General features: G+C 42.5%; 1 protein-coding gene across 1 annotated transcript in view; it reads right to left on the bottom strand.

Annotated features, from left to right (window-relative positions):
- LOC116360588 (thyrotropin-releasing hormone-degrading ectoenzyme) overlaps window positions 1-14,057 on the bottom strand; it is a gene marked incomplete in the record, with an annotated part of 436,874 nt that overhangs the window by 62,339 nt on the left and 360,478 nt on the right. Inside the window, 1 exon segment of the mRNA XM_031815459.1 lies at window positions 4,531-4,619. Within this exon segment, the coding sequence (XP_031671319.1) occupies window positions 4,531-4,619 (89 nt within the window).

The following is a 14,057-nucleotide window of genomic DNA, read 5'->3' as shown; positions in this document are numbered from 1 at the left end:
TGGATATGCAGCAGGAACACTACTGTAAAATAGCTGGTGTATATTGGATATGCAGCAGGAACACTACTGTAAAATAGCTGGTGTATATTGGATATGCAGCAGGAACACTACTGTAAAATAGCTGGTGTATATTGGATATGCAGCAGGAACACTACTGTAAAATAGCTGGTGTATATTGGATATGCAGCAGGAACACTACTGTAAAATAGCTGGTGTATATTGGATACGCAGCAGGAACACTACTGTAAAATAGCTGGTGTATGTTGGATACGCAGCAGGAACACTACTGTAAAATAGCTGGTGTATATTGGATATGCAGCAGGAACACTACTGTAAAATAGCTGGTGTATGTTGGATACGCAGCAGGAACACTACTGTAAAATAGCTGGTGTATGTTGGATATGCAGCAGGAACACTACTGTAAAATAGCTGGTGTATGTTGGATATGCAGCAGGAACACTACTGTAAAATAGCTGGTGTATATTGGATATGCAGCAGGAACACTACTGTAAAATAGCTGGTGTATATTGGATATGCAGCAGGAACACTACTGTAAAATAGCTGGTGTATATTGGATATGCAGCAGGAACACTACTGTAAAATAGCTGGTGTATGTTGGATATGCAGCAGGAACACTACTGTAAAATAGCTGGTGGTGATACTTCTAGTGGTTACTATGGTTGTGCTGATACCTCTAGTGGTTACCATGGTTGTGGTGATAACTCTAGTGGTTACTATGGTTGTGGTGATACCTCTAGTGGTTACTATGGTTGTGGTGATACCTCTAGTGGTTACCATGGTTGTGGTGATAACTCTAGTGGTTACTATGGTTGTGGTGATACCTCTAGTAGTTACTATGGTTGTTACCATGGTTGTGGTGATACCTCTAGTGGTTACCATGGTTGTGGTGATACCTCTACTGGTTACTATGGTTGTGGTGATACCTCTAGTGGTTACTATGGTTGTGGTGATACCTCTACTGGTTACTATGGTTGTGGTGGTACCTCTAGTGGTTACTATGGTTGTGGTGATACCTCTAGTGGTTACTATCATTGTGGTGATACCTCTAGTGGTTACTATGGTTGTGGTGATACCTCTAGTGGTTACCATGGTTGTGGTGATAACTCTAGTGGTTACTATCATTGTGGTGATACCTCTAGTAGTTACTATGGTTGTGGTGATACCTCTAGTGGTTACTATGGTTGTGGTGATACCTCTAGGAGTTAACATGGTTGTGGTGATACCTCTAGTGGTTACCATGGTTGTGGTGATAACTCTAGTCGTTACCATGGTTGTGTTGATACCTCTAGTACTTACCATGGTTGTGGTGATACTTCTAGTGGTTACCATGGTTGTGGTGATACCTCTAGTGGTTACTATGGTCGTGGTGATACCTCTAGTGGTTACTATGGTTGTGGTGATACCTCTAGTAGTTACTATGGTTGTGGTGATACCTCTAGTGGTTACCATGGTTGTGGTGATACCTCTAGTGGTTACTATCATTGTGGTGATACCTCTAGTAGTTACTATGGTTGTGGTGATACCTCTAGTAGTTACTATGGTTGTGGTGATACCTCTAGTGGTTACCATGGTTGTGGTGATACCTCTAGTGGTTACCATGGTTGTGGTGATACCTCTAGTAGTTACTATGGTTGTGGTGATAACTCTAGTGGTTACTATCATTGTGGTGATACCTCTAGTAGTTACTATGGTTGTGGTGATACCTCTAGTGGTTACCATGGTTGTGGTGTTACTCTAGTGGTTACTATCATTGTGGTGATACCTCTAGTAGTTACTATGGTTGTGGTGATACCTCTAGTAGTTACTATGGTTGTGGTGATACCTCTAGTGGTTACCATGGTTGTGGTGATACCTCTAGTGGTTACTATGGTTGTGGTGATACCTCTGGTGGTTACCATGGTTGTGGTGATACCTCTAGTGGTTACCATGGTTGTGGTGATACCTCTAGTAGTTACTATGGTTGTGGTGATAACTCTAGTGGTTACTATCATTGTGGTGATACCTCTAGTAGTTACTATGGTTGTGGTGATACCTCTAGTGGTTACCATGGTTGTGGTGATACCTCTAGTGGTTACTATCATTGTGGTGATACCTCTAGTAGTTACTATGGTTGTGGTGATACCTCTAGTGGTTACTATGGTTGTGGTGATACCTCTAGTGGTTACCATGGTTGTGGTGATAACTCTAGTGGTTACTATGGTTGTGGTGATACCTCTAGTGGTTACTATGGTTGTGGTGATACCTCTAGTGGTTACCATGGTTGTGGTGATAACTCTAGTGGTTACTATGGTTGTGGTGATACCTCTAGTAGTTACTATGGTTGTTACCATGGTTGTGGTGATACCTCTAGTGGTTACCATGGTTGTGGTGATACCTCTACTGGTTACTATGGTTGTGGTGATACCTCTAGTGGTTACTATGGTTGTGGTGATACCTCTACTGGTTACTATGGTTGTGGTGGTACCTCTAGTGGTTACTATGGTTGTGGTGATACCTCTAGTGGTTACTATCATTGTGGTGATACCTCTAGTGGTTACTATGGTTGTGGTGATACCTCTAGTGGTTACCATGGTTGTGGTGATAACTCTAGTGGTTACTATCATTGTGGTGATACCTCTAGTAGTTACTATGGTTGTGGTGATACCTCTAGTGGTTACTATGGTTGTGGTGATACCTCTAGGAGTTAACATGGTTGTGGTGATACCTCTAGTGGTTACCATGGTTGTGGTGATACCTCTAGTGGTTACCATGGTTGTGGTGTTACTCTAGTGGTTACTATCATTGTGGTGATACCTCTAGTAGTTACTATGGTTGTGGTGATACCTCTAGTAGTTACTATGGTTGTGGTGATACCTCTAGTGGTTACCATGGTTGTGGTGATACCTCTAGTGGTTACTATGGTTGTGGTGATACCTCTGGTGGTTACCATGGTTGTGGTGATACCTCTAGTGGTTACCATGGTTGTGGTGATACCTCTAGTGGTTACTATGGTTGTGGTGATAACTCTAGTGGTTACTATCATTGTGGTGATACCTCTAGTAGTTACTATGGTTGTGGTGATACCTCTAGTGGTTACCATGGTTGTGGTGATACCTCTAGTGGTTACTATCATTGTGGTGATACCTCTAGTAGTTACTATGGTTGTGGTGATACCTCTAGTGGTTACTATGGTTGTGGTGATACCTCTAGTGGTTACCATGGTTGAGGTGATACCTCTAGTGGTTACTATGGTTGTGGTGATACCTCTGGTGGTTACCATGGTTGTGGTGATACCTCTAGTGGTTACTATGGTTGTGGTGATACCTCTGGTGGTTACCATGGTTGTGGTGATACCTCTAGTGGTTACCATGGTTGTGGTGATACCTCTAGTAGTTACTATGGTTGTGGTGATAACTCTAGTGGTTACTATCATTGTGGTGATACCTCTAGTAGTTACTATGGTTGTGGTGATACCTCTAGTGGTTACCATGGTTGTGGTGATACCTCTAGTGGTTACTATCATTGTGGTGATACCTCTAGTAGTTACTATGGTTGTGGTGATACCTCTAGTGGTTACTATGGTTGTGGTGATACCTCTAGTGGTTACCATGGTTGAGGTGATACCTCTAGTGGTTACTATGGTTGTGGTGATACCTCTAGTGGTTATCATGGTTGTGGTGATACCTCTAGTGGTTACCATGGTTGAGGTGATACCTCTAGTAGTTACTATGGTTGTGGTGATACCTCTAGTGGTTACTATGGTTGTGGTGATACCTCTAGTGGTTACCATGGTTGAGGTGATACCTCTAGTAGTTACTATGGTTGTGGTGATACCTCTAGTGGTTATCATGGTTGTGGTGATACCTCTAGTGGTTACTATGGTTGTGGTGATACCTCTAGTGGTTACCATGGTTGAGGTGATACCTCTAGTGGTTACTATGGTTGTGGTGATACCTCTAGTAGTTACCATGGTTGTGGAGATACCTCTAGTGGTTACTGTGGTTGTGGTGATACCTCTAGTGGTTAATATGGTTGTGGTGATACCTCTAGTAGTTACTATGGTTGTGGTGATAATTCTAGTGGTTACTATCATTGTGGTGATACCTCTAGTAGTTACTATGGTTGTGGTGATACCTCTAGTAGTTACTATGGTTGTGGTGATACCTCTAGTGGTTACCATGGTTGTGGTGATACCTCTAGTGGTTACCATGGTTGTGGTGATACCTCTAGTGGTTACCATGGTTGTGGTGACACCTCTAGTGGTTACCATGGTTGTGGTGACACCTCTAGTGGTTACCATGGTTGTGGTGATACCTCTAGTGGTTACTATGGTTGTTGTGATACCTCTAGTGGTTACCATGGTTGTGGTGATACCTCTAGTGGTTACTATGGTTGTGGTGATACCTCTAGTGGTTACTATGGTTGTGGTGATACCTCTAGTGGTTACTATGGTTGTGGTGATACCTCTAGTGGTTACCATGGTTGTGGTGTGGATGAGAGCAGATGTGAAGAGAGGCAGTTAGAAGATACCTGTTTTATTGGAGATCCAGAGGATGACTTCTGATGATTTGTAAGTCGAATTCCCCACTGCTAAAGTCAGAGGAATCTGCCACTGTAGACTAGAGGGGATAGGAGGGGAGAGGATGGAGAGAGAGATAGGGAGAGAGAGAGAGAGAGAGAGGCAGAGAGACAGAGAGAGAGAGAGACGGAGAGAGAGAGAGAGAGAGAGAGAGAGACAGAGAAAGAGAAAGAGAGAGAAAGAGAGAATAGTAAAATTCCACAGTGTTCCATCACAGCAGCAAGATGTGTGACCTGTTGCCACGAGAAAAGGTCAACCAGTGAAGAACAAACACCATTGTAAATACAACCCATATTTATGCTTATTTATTTTCTTTTGTACTTTAACTATTTGCACATCATTACAACACTGTATATATACATAATATGACATTTAATATGTCTTAAATCTTTTATAACTTTTGTAAGTGTAATGTTTATTGTACATTTGTAAAGTGCGGTAGAATTGGTACTGTAATAATGCTCGCTCTCTCTCCATCCTCTCCCCTCTCTCTCTCTCTCTCTCTCTTGCTCCCCCTCTCTCGCTCCTCCTCTACCTCTCTCTCTCTCTCCATCCTCTCCCCTCTCTCTCTCTCTCTCTCTGTCTGTCTCTTTTTCGCTCTCTCTCCCTTTCTCTCTCTCTCTCTCTCTCTCTTGCTCCCCCTCTCTCGCTCCTCCTCTACCTCTCTCTCTCTCTCCATCCTCTCCCCTCTCTCTCTTGCTCTCCCTCTCTCGCCAACTCTCTCTCCCTCTCTCTCTCTCTCTCTCTCTCTCGCTCCCCCTCTCTCGCTCCCCCTCTACCTCTCTCTCTCTCTCTACCCCTCTCTTTTCCTCTCTCTCTCTCCTTCCAGGGGATTGGATTTTCTCAATCTTAAGGAGCTGTGACACCTCGTTGAATTCTCTCTTCTTCTCTTTGTCGGCCGCTGGGCCTCCTGATGAGACATATAGAAGATGACTGTTAACTAAGGACTGGCTGGCCTCCCAAATGACATCCTATTCCATATTAGGGCTTCAGACCCATGGTAGGATACATGAGGGGTTCAGACCCATGGTAGGATACATGAGGGGTTCAGACCCATGGTAGGCTACATGAGGGGTTCAGACCCATGGTAGGACACATGAGGGGTTCAGACCCATGGTAGGATACATGAGGGGTTCAGACCCATGGTAGGATACATGAAGGGTTCAGACCCATGGTAGGATACATGAGGGGTTCAGACCCATGGTAGGCTACATGAGGGGTTCAGACCCATGGTAGGACACATGAGGGGTTCAGACCCATGGTAGGATACATGAGGGGTTCAGACCCATGGTAGGATACATGAAGGGTTCAGACCCATGGTAGGATACATGAGGGGTTCAGACCCATGGTAGGATACATGAGGGGTTCAGACCCATGGTAGGATACATTAGGGGGTCAGACCCATGGTAGGATACATGACGGGTTCAGACCCATGGTAGGATACATGAGGGGTTCAGACCCATGGTAGGATACATGAGGGGTTCAGACCCATGGTAGGATACATGAGGGGTTCAGACCCATGGTAGGATACATGAGGGGTTCAGACCCATGGTAGGACACATGAGGGGTTCAGACCCATGGTAGGTTACATGAGGGGTTCAGACCCATGGTAGGATACATGAGGGGTTCAGACCCATGCTAGGCTACATTAGGGGTTCAGACCCATGGTAGGATACATGAGGGGTTCAGACCCATGGTAGGATACATGAGGGGTTCAGACCCATGGTAGGCTACATTAGAGGTTCAGACCCATGGTAGGATACATGAGGGGTTCAGACCCATGGTAGGTTACATTAGTACATTAGTATTTCAGGATCTGACTGAACTCCAGTGCTCCTCTGTACCCCCCCCCCCCCCCCTCCCCCCCCAGGTGAAACTGTCACACACACACACACACACACAACGCTGTCTGACAGCTGTTTCACCGCCCCGCTCCTCCATGATGCCTGCTGGTCTGAATTAATGTCTGTCAAAATCAAAATGGCCGCTGTACACCTGGGTGTGCTGACTGGCTCTTCTGTTAGCTGCCTTCTCTGATTACCTCCATCAACAGGACGTCCATGTCAGGGTGGAGGGACGTGATTCGGAGGACCAGAGAGGTGGGACCAACCACCGAGCAATTAACTCCTAAATCTTTCTCACACACACACACAGAGACAGAGAGGGATGACTGAGCAAATTAACTATTTTTGTTATCTAAGAGAAGGAGGGAGGGGAACCTGGTGTGCCTCTGTTTGAAGTATCCATTGTTCAGCTCCTAACAACCTTAATTACGCTGATTTGATTACTTAATTACGTTGATTATCCGGTTTGATGAAACCAGATGCCTGTGGGGTCAATGCATTCTGAATATCACAGGGATCATGATCAAGAGAGAGGAATTATCTCTGGATGCAGCCTGGTCTCATAGACGAGATGTAACATAGTAAATGTAAATCAGACACATTCAGATTAGTATGATATGTTACGTTTGGTATTGATACATAAGACATAACCCATTTAGCTAAAATTTCCTCTAACCCTAACCTTAACACTTTAACCTAACTCCTAACCTTAACCCGAACTAATGTTAGCCATATTTAGTTTTTGCCACCTAGCTAATGTTATCCACAACAAATTGGCATTCCATACATTTGCAAATTCAGACCATATTGTAAATTTAGCAAATTTGTAACATATATGAATTGCAATTCGTAACGTATCAAATATGAAATGGATGACGAACATCCACAAACAAATACATACCATACCAAACGTAACATATCATTCTCAATGGAGTGTCGGATTTACATTCCAAATTATACGAAATGCTCTGAGACCAGGTTGGGGAAAAATACCTTCTGTCAAGTCACAGAATGAGTACTGTTGACCTAATACCAATTTGTAGTTAATCTATCATCAAACCTAGACCTAATACCAACATCTAGTTAATCTATCATCAAACCTAGACCTAATACCAACATCTAGTTAATCTATCATCAAACCTAGACCTAATACCAACATCTAGTTAATCTATCATCAAACCTAGACCTAATACCAACATATAGTTATCATCAAACCTAGACCTAATACCAACATATAGTTAATCTACCATCAAACCTAGACCTAATACCAACATATAGTTAATCTATCATCAAACCTAGACCTATTACCAACAGATAGTTAATCTATTATCAAACCTAGATCTAATACCAACATGTAGTTAATCTATTATCAAACCTAGACCTAATACCAACATCTAGTTAATCTATTATCAAACCTAGACCTAATACCAACATGTAGTTAATCTATCATCAAACCTAGACCTAATACCAACATATAGTTAATCTATCATCAAACCTAGACCTAATACCAACATGTACAGTAGTTAATCTATCATCAAACCTAGACCTAATACCAACATGTAGTTAATCTATCATCAAACCTAGACCTAATACCAACATCTAGTTAATCTATCATCAAACCTAGACCTAATACCAACATCTAGTTAATCTATCATCAAACCTAGACCTAATACCAACATCTAGTTAATCTATCATCAAACCTAGACCTAATACCAACATATAGTTATCATCAAACCTAGACCTAATACCAACATATAGTTAATCTACCATCAAACCTAGACCTAATACCAACATCTAGTTAATCTACCATCAAACCTAGACCTAATACCAACATCTAGTTAATCTACCATCAAACCTAGACCTAATACCAACATCTAGTTAATCTATCATCAAACCTAGACCTAATACCAACATGTACAGTAGTTAATCTATCATCAAACCTAGACCTAATACCAACATGTAGTTAATCTATCATCAAACCTAGACCTAATACCAACATCTAGTTAATCTATCATCAAACCTAGACCTAATACCAACATCTAGTTAATCTATCATCAAACCTAGACCTAATACCAACATCTAGTTAATCTATCATCAAACCTAGACCTAATAACAACATCTAGTTAATCTATCATCAAACCTAGACCTAATACCAACATATAGTTAATCTATCATCAAACCTAGACCTAATACCAACATCTAGTTAATCTATCATCAAACCTAGACCTAATACCAACATGTACAGTAGTTAATCTATCATCAAACCTAGACCTAATACCAACATGTAGTTAATCTATCATCAAACCTAGACCTAATACCAACATGTAGTTAATCTATCATCAAACCTAGACCTAATACCAACATCTAGTTAATCTATCATCAAACCTAGACCTAATACCAACATGTAGTTAATCTACCATCAAACCTAGACCTAATACCAACATCTAGTTAATCTATCATCAAACCTAGACCTAATACCAACATGTACAGTAGTTAATCTATCATCAAACCTAGACCTAATACCAACATGTAGTTAATCTATCATCAAACCTAGACCTAATACCAACATCTAGTTAATCTATCATCAAACCTAGACCTAATACCAACATCTAGTTAATCTATCATCAAACCTAGACCTAATACCAACATCTAGTTAATCTATCATCAAACCTAGACCTAATAACAACATCTAGTTAATCTATCATCAAACCTAGACCTAATACCAACATATAGTTATCATCAAACCTAGACCTAATACCAACATATAGTTAATCTACCATCAAACCTAGACCTAATACCAACATATAGTTAATCTACCATCAAACCTAGACCTAATACCAACATATAGTTAATCTACCATCAAACCTAGACCTAATACCAACATATAGTTAATCTATCATCAAACCTAGACCTAATACCAACATCTAGTTAATCTATCATCAAACCTAGACCTAATACCAACATCTAGTTAATCTACCATCAAACCTAGACCTAATACCAACATCTAGTTAATCTACCATCAAACCTAGACCTAATACCAACATGTAGTTAATCTATCATCAAACCTAGACCTAATACCAACATCTAGTTAATCTATCATCAAACCTAGACCTAATACCAACATCTAGTTAATCTATCATCAAACCTAGACCTAATACCAACATGTAGTTAATCTATTATCAAACCTAGACCTAATACCAACATGTAGAGAAACAACAATCCTGCATTTCATACACAGTGAGGATGTTATCATTAGAATGAAGGGCAACCGTATTACCAGAACCAGTCACAGAGTTGGTGGTGATGAAATATTGTTAAAAGAAAAAATTAATACAAATTAAATATGGGTGAATAATTGGGGGGAAACTGTGAATACAATGACATAACAGTGTTTATGGCGAGGATAGAGAGAAAGTGTTGTGCAAGGAAAACACTTACACATTTATCTGGGGCAAAGCCTGCTTTTCTCTTCAAGCAACACATTTCCATTACACAGCTGCGTTAGAGGAAGGACTAAGTACTGTGCTCCAGGCCTGTTCATACCCTCTGAGTACTGCATGATTAACCAGGAGGATCAATCCTCTGATTACTATATGATTAACCAGGAGGATCAACCCTCTGATTACTATATGATTAACCAGGAGGATCAATCCTCTGATTACTATATGATTAACCAGGAGGATCAATCCTCTGATCACTGAATGATTAACCAGGAGGATCAAACCTCTGATTACTATATGATTAACCAGGAGGATCCACCTCTACGCAGACGACACCATTCTATATACCTTCGGCCCGTCTTTGGACACTGTGCTATCTAACCTCCAAACAAGCTTCAATGCCATACAACACTCCTTCCGTGGCCTCCAACTGCTCTTAAACGCTAGTAAAACCAAATGCATGCTTTTCAACCGGTCGCTGCCTGCACCCGCATGCCCGACTAGCATCACCACCCTGGATGGTTCCGACCTAGAATATGTGGACGTCTATAAGTACCTAGGTGTCTGGCTAGACTGCAATCTCTCCTTCCAGACTCATATCAAACATCTCCAATCGAAAATCAAATCAAGTCGGCTTTCTATTCCGGAACAAAGCCTCCTTCACTCACGCCGCCAAGCTTACCCTAGTAAAACTGACTATCCTACCGATCCTCGACTTCGGCGATGTCATCTACAAAATGGCTTCCAACACTCTACTCAGCAAACTGGATGCAGTCTATCACAGTGCCATCCGTTTCGTCACTAAAGCACCTTATACCACCCACCACTGCGACTTGTATGCTCTAGTCGGCTGGCCCTCGCTACATATTCGTCGCCAGACCCACTGGCTCCAGGTCATCTACAAGTCCATGCTAGGTAAAGCTCCGCCTTATCTCAGCTCACTGGTCACGATGGCAACACCCATCCGTAGCACGCGCTCCAGCAGGTGTATCTCACTGATCATCCCTAAAGCCAACACCTCATTTGGCCGCCTTTCGTTCCAGTACTCTGCTGCCTGTGACTGGAACGAATTGCAAAAATCGCTGAAGTTGGAGACTTTTATCTCCCTCACCAACTTCAAACATCAGCTATCTGAGCAGCTAACCGATCGCTGCAGCTGTACATAGTCTATTGGTAAATAGCCCACCCTTTTTCACCTACCTCATCCCCATACTGTTTTTATTTATTTACTTTTCTGCTCTTTTGCACACCAATATCTCTACCTGTACATGACCATCTGATCATTCATCACTCCAGTGTTAATCTGCAAAATTGTAATTATTTGCCTACCTCCTCATGCCTTTTGCACACATTGTATATAGACTCCCCCTTTGGTTTCTACTGTGTTATTGACTTGTTAATTGTTTACTCCATGTGTAACTCTTTGTTGTCTGCTCACACTGCTATGCTTTATCTTGGCCAGGTCGCAGTTGCAAATGAGAACTTGTTCTCAACTAGCCTACCTGGTTAAATAAAGGTGTTCTCAACTAGCCTACCTGGTTAAATAAAGGTGAAATAAAATAAAAATTAAGAGGATCAATCCTCTGATTACTATTAACCAGGTGGATCAACCCAACTGGTCTGGTCTGGACTCCTCTGGTTTAGTCTAGTCTAGTCTGGTCTGGTCTAGTCTGGTCTGGTCTGGTCTGGACTCCTCTGGATTAGTCTAGTCTGGTCTGGTCTGGTCTGGTCTGGTCTGTCCCTCTGGTCTGGACTCGTTTCGATTAGTCTGGTCTGGTCTGGTCTAGTCTGGTCTGGTCTGGTCTGTCCCTCTGGTCTGGACTCGTTTGGATTAGTCTAGTCTGGTCTGGTCTAGTCTGGTCTGGACTCGTTTGGATTAGTCTAGTCTGGTCTGGTCTAGTCTGGTCTGGTCTGGTCTGTCCCTCTTGCCTCATGAAATACAGCCTGCTGCTTCATTAAATGAATTCAGAATCCTCTTCAGGAAGAGTCTTTGACCATCTCTGCCCTCTCTCCCCCTCTCCCCCTCTCTCCCTCTCTCCCCCTCTCTCTCTCTCCCTCTTTATCTCTGTCCCTCTCTCCCTCTCTCCCCCTCTCTCTCTCTCCCTCTTTATCTCTGTCTCTCTCTCCCTCTTTATCTCTGTCCCTCCCTCTCCCCCCCCCCTCTCTCCCCCCGCCCCCTCCCCGCCCCCTCCCCTCCCTCCCTCTCTCTCTCTCTCTCTCTCTCTCTCTCTCTCTCTCTCTCTCTCCCCTCTCTCTCCCTCTTTCTCTCTCCCTCTTTATCTCTGTCCCTCTCTCCCTCTCTCCCCCTCTCTCTCGCTCCCTCTTTATCTCTGTCCCTCTCTCCCCCTCTCTCTCTCTCCCTCTTTATCTCTGTCTCTCTCTCCCTCTATCTCTGTCCCTCCCCCTCTCTCTCCCCCCCCCCCTCCTCTCTCTCTCTCTATATATATATATATATATACACACACACACAGTTGAAGTCAGAAGTTTACATACACTTAGGTTGGAGTCATTAAAACTTGTTTTTCAACCATTCCACAAATGCCTTGTTAAGAAACTATAGTTTTGTCAAGTCGGTTAGGACATCTACTTTGTGCATGACACAAGTCATTTTTCCAGCAATTGTTAACAGACAGATTACTTCACTTATAATTCAATGTATCACAATTCCAGTGGGTCAGAAGTTTACATACACCTAGTTGACTGTGCCTTTAAACAGCTTGGAAAATTTCAGAAAATTATATCATAGCTTTAGAAGCTTCTGATAGGCTAATTGACATCATTTTAGTCAATTGGAGGTGTACCTGTGGATACATTTCAAGGCCTACCTTCAAACTCAGTGCCTCTTTGCTTGTCATCATGGGAAAATCAAAAGAAATCAGCCACCACGTTCATCTGTACAAACAATAGTACGCAAGTATAAACACCATGGGACCACGCAGCCATCATATCGCTCAGGAAGGAGATGCGTTCTGTCTCCTAGAGATTAATATACTTTGGTCTGAAAAGTGCAAATCAATCCCAGAACAACAGCAAAGGACCTTGTGAAGATGCTGGAGGAAACAGGTATAAAAGTATCTATATCCACAGTAAAACAAGTCCTATATCGAACCCTGAATGGCCACTCAGCAAGGAAGAAGCCACTGCTCCAAAACTGCCATAAAAAAGCCAGACTACAGTTTGCAACTGCACATGGAGACAAAGATCGTACTTTTTGGAGAAATGTCCTCTGGTCTGATGAAACAAAAATAGAACTGTTTGGCCATAATGACCATCGTTGTGTTTGGAGGAAAAGGGGGAAGGCTTGCAAGCCGAAGAAACACCATCCCAACCATGAAGCACGGGGGTGGCAGCATCATGTTGTGGAGGGGCTTTGCTGCAGGAGGGACTGGTGCACTTCACAAAATAGATGGCATCATGAGGATGGAAAATTATGTGGATATATTGAAGCAACATCTCAAGACATCAGTCAGGAAGTTAAAGCTTGGTCGCAAATGGGTCTTCCAAATGGACAATGACCCCAAGCATACTTCCAAAGTTGTGGCAAAATGGCTTAAGGACAACAAAGTCACGGTATTGGAGTGGCCATGACAAAGCCCTGACCTCAATCCTATAGAACATTTGTAGGCAGAACTGAAAAAGCGTGTGAGAGCAAGGAGGCCTACAAACCTGACTCAGTTACACCAGCTCTGTCAGGAGGAATGGGACAAAATTCACCAAACTTATTGTGGGAAGCTTGTGGAAGGCTACCCAAAACGTATGACCCAAGTTAAACAATGTAAAGGCAATGCTACCAAATACTAATTGAGTGTGTAAACTTCTGACCCACTGGGAATGTGATGAAAGACATAAAAAGCTGAAATAAATAATTCTCTCTACTTTTATTCTGACATTTCACATTCTTAAAATAAAGTGGTGATCCTAACTGACCTAAGACATGGACATTTTACTAGGATTAAATGTCAGGAATTATGAAAAACTGAGTTGAAATGTTTTTGGCTAAGGTGTATGTAAACTTCCCACTTCAACTGTATCTATATATTTCTCTGTCTCACTATCCCCCCCCCCCCCCATCTCTCTCAATCTCTTTATCTCTCTCTCCTCAGGATCGATGTTCCTTGACTATGAGTGGCTGCATCATGTCTCATCATCACTCATCATCACCCCCTAGTTGGGTCCATCGATCTGTCCGGACGG

This window comes from Oncorhynchus kisutch, unplaced genomic scaffold, assembly GCF_002021735.2.
Source record: "Oncorhynchus kisutch isolate 150728-3 unplaced genomic scaffold, Okis_V2 Okis09a-Okis19a_hom, whole genome shotgun sequence".
Taxonomy (NCBI): domain Eukaryota; kingdom Metazoa; phylum Chordata; class Actinopteri; order Salmoniformes; family Salmonidae; genus Oncorhynchus; species Oncorhynchus kisutch.
This window is presented reverse-complemented; position numbering and strand designations above follow the sequence as displayed.